Genomic DNA, 8,554 nt, shown 5'->3' on the forward strand with positions numbered 1-8,554 from the left:
TTGCTAAAAGGCAGACTCGTGACGTTTAACCTTGGATCTGACGTCACAACTGACAGCACTCTATGGGAAAACTGCATGGGTGACGTCACACCGGCGCTTCTGACAGCACTCTATAGCTTTAGCAGTGGGCGGCCATGTTTGGTACCGCTTGGTTTAACTTCTATGGGCAAATTGTATGGGTGACGTCTCACCAAGGCTTCTGAGATACCTCTGTAGCATTAAAATGCCGCTAGCTACATTGTAGGTCATTTTAAGTGTGGGCCTATTTTACTGTAATCTCATTGTATTCCTTATACATGTGCCAAGGCTTGAAAGTTGCTAATTGGAGAGGGCAGATAGCCGCATCTTTATTCTTAATAGAAATAGAACTATCTCAGTTGTGACGTCAGTGCCTGGGTAAAACCTCACGGGCTTAGCTTTGACAGTGGGTGGTCATGTTTGTTACCGCTTTGATTCTATGGGCAAATAGCATTGGTGACGTCACACTAAGGCTTCTGAGATAGCTCTATTCTTTAAAAGTTACCCCAAGGTGCATTGTAGAACGTGGGACAAAGGACGATCTTCCTCATAGAGCTTAACATAGCCATGGGTAAAAAGGGAGAGGGAGAGAGCCCCTTTAAAGTGGCGGAGAAATTCCGAGTTTTTTTTTTTTTTTTTTTTTTTTTTTTTTTTTGAGGTTTCAATGCGATAGGGTCTATGGACCGCGGCAAGGATGTGATTAGTCAGGTTTTCAGTAGGAGTGTAAGCAGGGGAAGGAAATGAGGTTTACTTGGGAGGTGACGGGCGGGGTGTGGGGGTCAAGTCACCTCCGGCGGACACGGGGCAGTCGGCACCTATAGGGTAGGATCGCCGACATGTGTCGTATTCCCTCAAACTTTGCCGCCCAGTAGCTTGGCTTACAGGAGAAATTCCGAGTTCCGAGAAATTTTGTTGAAGATTAGTGGGAGGTAAGTCACCTGATTGGGGTAGGAGGAAAGAATTTCAGCCCATTTCCCGCCCTCTATTGTTATAGAATCGGGGAAACGCTAACCCGCGGCAATGTTCATAAAAGAAAGCAGGTAAGCTTGACTTGTAGAATCTCCAAACCGGGTAACACGTAGCGATGTTCATAAAAGGGCAGGATATAAACTAGTCAAGTTATCTTTAACGCGATAAAGTGTCAATCTACCCTAGCCCCCCCCCCCTTCTGCTAAGTTGGTCACCAACGAATCGCCCACGGGTGTGTGTTTTATCCCTCCCGTACTACCCCTGCTTAGCATCCTTCTGGGGTCGGTTAGTCACGTGTAAAGCCTGTGGTCAGAGGGCGCGGGGGTTCTAACTTTTTTTCCAAGGATCTCATCGAATATATTCCACATTTTAAACGGAGCTCTCTTGGCTGACTGTTAGCCTCTCATCGAGGAAACGCGGGTTCGCGGCAACAAAAGCCTTTCGTGAAACTCGTGTTGCAGACTTGCAGTGGAACCGCTTGTGGTCTATCATCTAACGGGAGTAAGTTTGATATTACCAAGGTCACTTGTCCCTATTATATATTAAAAATATGTATAGCGAACCGACTTGTACTCGCTGTCTAAAAACAGTGTTGTTTGTTATAAATCAAGGATATTTAATTCAGGCTAAGAAAGTAGGATTATTCTAGACTTGATTTTGTAGTTTTGTTATATGTAGTCGATTGTATTACAATAGGCTTATTTTAATCATCGGGGAAAAAATTAAAACTAATTCTTTAATATATTACATAGTGATAAGATTAAATTAAACCCAACATAATTTTTTAGAAATTATTGAAATTCACGGGATTTTTTAATATGTCTTAACCCCGATACTTCAACCTTGTTTATTACGAAGCCGGGCCGGGTTTTTGGGCCAATCAGAACCGTTCCTCAGTTTTATCTGCATTTTCTCTTGAGAATTATAGCCGAGGCTTAACTCTCTTCATTCAACACCGCCATATTTAAATTAATTACCGATGTGGTAAAACTTTATTTTAAGGTTCTAACGTCATGGATACGAACATAAATCTGCCTACTGTGGCCGAAAGGCTTAAAGATCTCGAACCTTCGAAAGAAGTGCTTGATTTCTATCGAAACAGGCTTTCACTTTTCGAAAAAGAAGATTCGAAAATCGTTGCCAGGCTTTCGGAGTTCAAACATACGTGTAGTAATGTGGTAAGATAATTAAATTTAATCTATTTCTTAATTTATAAGTCATCTCTTTTAACTTAATTTGTTAAGCCTAATTCGTGCAGTATCTAACCCTAATTAGGATGTCTTATAGATAAATACCTTTAATTAATAACTATAGTTCTGATTCTACCAGTGACTAAAAGTTTGCCTCAGTTTAGGGTAGATAGAAATTAAAAATAACAACATTGCGCAAAAGGCGACAATGAATAAACAAGCTAATTAACTATAATTATGTAAAAGTAGCAATATTTAGGGGTAAAAATCTCCAATATATTAAAATTTTTGGAAAAGGGTGAAATTTATTTAGTTGTTAAAACTTGATAATAACAAAAACGGGTGCACATTTAGTCTGATTCTTGAATGCTGATACAATTTATTAAATCATAATCATAAATTCTGTTAATTGACGTAATTTGTGAAGCCTAATTTTCTGACTAATAAGGCCTAATTAGCATTACACACTTAGAATATCTCTCAGATAAAAAATCATATCAGGGTTCATACAAACCTGGAAAACAGGGAAAACCTGGAAAAATCAGGGAAATAAATAGTTGACAAAAACCCCAGGGAAAACTCAGGGAAATTTAGAATTTTTAGTAAAATTCAGGGAAATCAGGGAAATTTGCGTCGAACAGGGGCCGAGTAATTAAGCAAAATGTTCATAAACATTAATTTCCCTCCATAGGATTAACATTACCCTATACTTTGGAGGCTCATAACTCTGGTTCTATTAGAGATAGGGGGATGTCCTTTTAGTATGTTATAGTCCTATTTATCCCCCATCTAACCATACTAAAAACGTACGGCTACGACAAACAGGAGCCGAGTAATTAAGCAAAATGTTCATAAACATACCCTCCATAGGATTAACATTACACTAAAGTTTGGGGGCTCATAACTCTGGTTCTACTAGAGATGGGGGGATGTCCTTTGAGTATGTTATAGTCCTATTTATCCCCCATCCAACCATACTAAAAACGTACGGCTACGACAAACAGGGGCCAAGTAATTAAGCAAAACGTAAAGAAACATTCCCCTCCGTAGGATTAACATTACCCTATACTTTGGAGGCTCATAACTCTGGTTATATTAGAGAAACGGGGATGTCCTTTGATTATGTAATAGTCCTATTTGTCCCTCCTCCTTCGTTAACATTTGCTCCATATACGGTAAAACTCAGGGAAATATATGGGGAAAAACCTGGAATTCTCAGGGAAATTTGTTTTCCAAAAGTTGTATGAACCCTGCATATATCTAATCTAATCTTGTAGCTATTATATGCTTTAGTTTTTAATTAAAATGTAATTAGGGTTAATTTTCATCACTTAAACTGCTATTTACATAGTATGAACTGGAGAAAGATCTGATGGAACGAGAGGAAGAGAATGCCGCTCTTCGTCAATCACTTAGTGATTTGCAAGCTCGTTTATTCGAAGAACGCGAACTAATTCTGAGGCTGTACGCTGAAAATGATAGGCTAAAGATTAGAGAACTCGAAGATCGTAAAAAAATCCAGCGACTTATTCATTATTGCGAGGAAAGTGAGCCTTCTTTCGATGTTGAGGAAGTACTGAAGAATTTTTCTGAAAATGTTGGCACTACTGGTAAAAATCAGCCTAAATTTAGACCAAAATCAAATGCAACGTCAGTTGCTAGGCAACAACAAGTTTTCAGTAAGAAATAATTTTTTTTTATTAAATCTTTGGTATTTGGTAAGCCTTGGTACTGTTGCTTGTGAAGTTGTCATGTAATTTATGTTCGTTTAGGCCTATCTTATTGGTTTTAGTCTCCTATTGAATGATCATGTGACCACCGAAGTGTTAAATAATTAACCCCTCTCCTTAATCAATCTGATGCTGATAAATCTGGGTTTTTGCTTTTTATATTCTTAACTCTGAAGCAGACTACGCAACCAGATTTGTCAGTTTAAAAATTGAAAAATGGCGCATTAAGCCTTGGCACACGCATCGCCAATAAAGCTATCTCAGTTGTGACGTCAGTGCCTAGGTAAAACGTTAGGGGCTTAGCTTTGGTAGTGGGCGGCCATGTTTGGTACCGCTTTGGTTCTATGCGCAAATGACATGGGTGACGTCACACTAAGCCTTCTGAGACAGCTCTATAGACTAGAGCTATCTCATTTCACTTCAGTGCCTAGGTAAAACGTTAATGGCTTAGCTTTGGCAGTGGGCGGCCATGTTTGGTACCACTTTGGTTCTATGGGCAAATAGCATGGGCGCTTCACATTAAGGCTTCTGAGAGACTAAGATGGCGGATTGCTAACTCCTTTATCCTTACCTCTGTTTGTTAGAATTCAATCAATCCCGTAGGGGTGAGAGGTTCGGTTTAGCAGACGCCACTGAACCAATCGCTGCGCGCTCTCCCTTGTATTTTGAAAGGGGGACTGGGACTATGGCGCGCGAATATTTAGGCAATGCATCTTATACCTTCTCCCTAATAAACTAGATATCGCTTCTTGCTTGAACCAAACAACAACAATAATGAAATAAACGCATAAATTAAATTAGGGTTAATTTAATTTCTTTTAATCGAAAGTTTAATTAAATCTACACGCAATTTACTTTCAGTCAAACAGCAACAACTGCTTAAACAAACTAAGCCTAAATCAGTCGAAGACTTTGACAATACTCACTTATTTAAGCTTAAAATTGAGGGTTTAAAATCTGAACTTGAAGAACAAACTAAATACGTTAAAGAACATATCGCTGATTTAACCGAAGACCTTTCGGTGACGAGATCCGAGGCCGAAGGTCAACGCAAAAAGGATAGCAAAAAAATCGCCTCTTTAAATGAGAAGTTGAAAATTTCCCAAGATCTCTTGTCAAAGATGACGGAAGACTCGTTACAACAGATAAGGAAGCACCAAGCCGAAGAACAGAGTTGGTTCGCTCAACGAGATGAAATGGCCATGCATATTAGGACCTTGAGGAGAATGGTGGCTAAGGAGAAGGCTCAAATGACCGCTCAAGCCGCTAGCCTTGGTTTTACTAACAGGGAGGGCAGTACTGTTCACGGTATGAGCAAGGCGTCGAGTCTCGTCAGTCTGGTACCACCCGGATTTCGACAACCTCAGTCTTCGTTGTCGTTGTCGTCGAACGCGCTTCATACTTTGCCCAACATGAAACCCGTTTCACAGGCGCCTCAAATCACAAATGCCAGAGCGGAAATACAGGTAATATCATATGATAAGTTGTGGGTTCAAGTATAAAGGGTGTTGTACCAAAATGGGAGGATGGTGGGAGGTTAAAGTTCAGTGGCAGGGTAAGTACCTAACCTACAAACATGGAAATGTTAGGGAAATAAATTGTTGACTAAAAATTCAGGGAAGATTCGATTTAATTAATAACTTTTAGTAAAATTCTGAGAAATTTCTGAGGTTTGAGTAAGTTTTTACTGAAGAGTGTTGGCAGTGTTGCTGTAACTAAAAATAACCAATCCTGTAGTTACTGCTTAAAAAACCACTCTCGCAGTTAATAGGTGGTCTTGTACCTGAAAATATATGGGGAAAAAACCCTGGAAGGGTCAGGGAAATCGGTTTTCTAAAAGTTGTATCAGGGATAGATTTAGTTTTAAAAGTAGGAATGGAGAACGGTTAGTATTTACTTCAGTCCGACTCATAGCCCAGTGTGGAGCCCCTCCCTCCATCACGTAACGAAAAGTTTAAATCATATCTTATTGGCTCACTTAAACTACGTTTTGATGACGTTGCTGGCGGGACGGCGAAAAATACGTAGTTTCATTTTTACCTCTGTCGATATGACCCGCCTCTTCTTTCATACCCCCCTCCGTCCCGTGGAAGGGGGTCCGGTACTATGACGCGCGCCCAGATTACTCTGTTCTCCATTCTTACTTCTAAAATTAAATCTATCCCTGGTTGTATGAACCCTGAGTGGGAACTTCTATGGGCATTTTTGAGTTGAGAATGATCGTTGCCCATGAAATGTTCTGGGATCGCCTCTTAAATTTGTTTCAAATTCCAGTTACTGTAAGTCACTTATGTGAAAATTAGTTAATATAATTTGTCACTTTTTCTGGATTCTTTCTTTATTTTGATCTCTTTCATCTTCTCGACCATAATGTTAATATATTTTAATAATCGAGCTGGATGACGTTTGAAACGCAGTCACAGTGTTAGTTAGATAACCTTTGACCTAAAATCGAAGTGTTTTCATGTTCGTAGATGTTGCATCGTAATCTAGAAAAGAGCAAAAAATTGTGCGAAACATACAGGAGTCAATGTGTGAAGTTGGAAGAAGAGTTGGCGTTGTTACGTGAACAAAAGGATGCTGGGAAACATTTGATGGATGTAAGTAAAGTTTATTTACTTCTTTTTTGGAATTAGCTAAGCTTTTACTTGTGCTGGAAACTGGGAAAAGGTTTCTTAATTATATGCCTATATTTTCCTTAGAAACTAATATTTTTGCAACTTTAAAATTAAATTAAATTCGGATTAATTAGAAGTTAATCATTAAGGTGTTAGAATGGTACGTTCTTAACAATAAACTTAGGGTATCGTCTCCATAATTTTTGGCGCACTTAACACCAATGTTATTAATTAATAAGGTTTTAAATATCGAATTGATTTATTTTAATAAGGAACGTAATGAGAAACTCGCGAATCAAGTGAAATCATTCAGTACTCAATTCAAGCAATTGGAGAAACGTCACAAATTCGAAATTGAGGGATTCAAGAGTGACATTAAACTTCTGAAGACTCATTTGGACAAAGTTGAAAAGTCCCTTGCAAAGGTAATGAGACCTTTTTTAATCCTTTGTAAAACTTACATTGCGTTGCCAGCACTTTGCTACAAAACCGAGTGTAGTAGGCCTACTTCAAGTCTCGCTTGTCGTTCTCGAACTATAGTTATCTCGAGCTGTAAGTCTTCAGTATTGCGAAGTATAGGTAGCGTCATACCAGGGATAGATTTAATTTTAGAAGTAGGAATGGAGAACAAAGTAATGTCTGCGCGCATGGTCAAAATCCCGGACGGACCCCCTTCCACGGGACGGGACGGGGGGGGGGTATGAAAGAAGAGGCGGGAGGGTCATAGCGACAGAGGTTAAAAGGAATTACGTATTTTCGCCGTCCCCGTCAGCAACGTCATCAAAACGTATAGTTTAAGTGAGCCAATAAGATAATTTAAACTTTTCGTTACGTGTTGGAGGGAGGGGCTCTATACTGGGTGGTCTATGAGTCGGACTGAAGTAAATTCTAACCGTTCTCCATTCTTACTTCTAAAATTAAATCTATCCCCCGTCATACTTATCATGTATCAAATCACGTATAAACTTATGATTGTACAAACTTGCACTTGCAAATTCGCTATGGGTCCTGATTATTACTTTTTGTGTGGTTAATTAGGCTGCGACTCAGTTAGGTCACTCGCAAATTGATTCTGAGGCCTTGGAGACCATTCATAAAACTACGACCAAGTCTAAGTATCTTCACGATAACTTGAGAAGCATGAAAGCTCAAATCGCGCAATTGGAACGAGACTTGCGTCTAGTTTAATATCATTTGTAATCGGACCATTCAAAATCAATTTTCTTAACGATTTTCCTAAAATGAAGTATTAAGTTTGTATCTGTTTTTTTTTTTTTTTAGTATTATTACGAAAATTGTATTTTCCTACAAATGAGAACCTTTTTTTAATAAATTCTTGACTGTTGAATTTCATAGTTTTTTACTTAATTTAGACCTATTTAGGCCTATTTTTGCAATGGCGCAAAAAGTTTAAAATATGGGGCTTTTAATTGGCCATAGATGGCTTTGAAATTAAATGGTAGTTATTTAATTTCTAGTTGTATTAAATCCCTGACTATTTAGTCGGGGATAAATGAGGTAAGATGGATGACGGGCGACCTGAGGCACCGTAACTCTCACAGTGTACCTTGCGCACGCTCCTACCAGGCTAGGAAATAAGACAGGTTTACAGGTCAAAAACCAGTTTATTAATAGCTTGGACCACTTTTTTTATTCAGAACGTGAGGGTCACTGGTCCCAATGACTAGTTTATTAATTCCTACTTTTATTAAAAATTGATATGGGGACCTCTTTAATTATTTTCATTTCAACATAAATTTCGACTCCATGAGTCCAGTTGTGTATACAACCCTAAGCCGAGAGAGATTTTTTTAGAAGAGAGAAGGACCACAAGTCCTGGGACCAGTAGCAAAATAAATAGGGGAAGGGTCAATGGTCCCGGGACCAGTTTCATATTTAAGACATCAGGGGTCACTGGTCCGGAGGACTAGTTCAGAAATAAACCTTATTTCCAAGCCTGGCTCCTACCCTTCGGTAGAGATTGTTAAGTGCTGCCCCGTAGCGGCATACCTTTGCATTGGCGGGAAAT

General features: G+C 39.0%; 1 protein-coding gene across 3 annotated transcripts; it reads left to right on the forward strand.

The window, feature by feature from the left end:
• Window positions 1-558: 558 nt before the first annotated feature.
• On the forward strand, window positions 559-7,873 carry LOC149679710 (coiled-coil domain-containing protein 77-like). 3 transcript variants are annotated; one of them, XM_089835518.1, is made up of 8 exons: window positions 559-626; window positions 902-947; window positions 1,990-2,165; window positions 3,529-3,856; window positions 4,769-5,373; window positions 6,382-6,507; window positions 6,798-6,950; window positions 7,564-7,873. In XM_089835518.1, the coding sequence occupies exons 3-8, from the start codon at window positions 2,001-2,003 to the stop codon at window positions 7,711-7,713; spliced, it is 1,527 nt and encodes a 508-aa protein (XP_089691644.1). In that variant the 5' UTR covers window positions 559-626; window positions 902-947; window positions 1,990-2,000; the 3' UTR covers window positions 7,714-7,873. The 3 variants fall into 3 exon arrangements, with proteins under 3 accessions (XP_089691644.1, XP_089691645.1, XP_089691643.1); XM_089835519.1 differs by lacking the exons at window positions 559-626; window positions 902-947 and adding an exon at window positions 1,028-1,058; XM_089835517.1 differs by lacking the exons at window positions 559-626; window positions 902-947 and adding an exon at window positions 1,342-1,488.
• The last annotated feature ends 681 nt before the right edge of the window (window positions 7,874-8,554 follow it).

This window comes from Phalangium opilio, unplaced genomic scaffold, assembly GCF_054372755.1.
Source record: "Phalangium opilio isolate 3A_F unplaced genomic scaffold, DU_Popi_V2 ptg000041l_1, whole genome shotgun sequence".
Classification (NCBI taxonomy): domain Eukaryota; kingdom Metazoa; phylum Arthropoda; class Arachnida; order Opiliones; family Phalangiidae; genus Phalangium; species Phalangium opilio.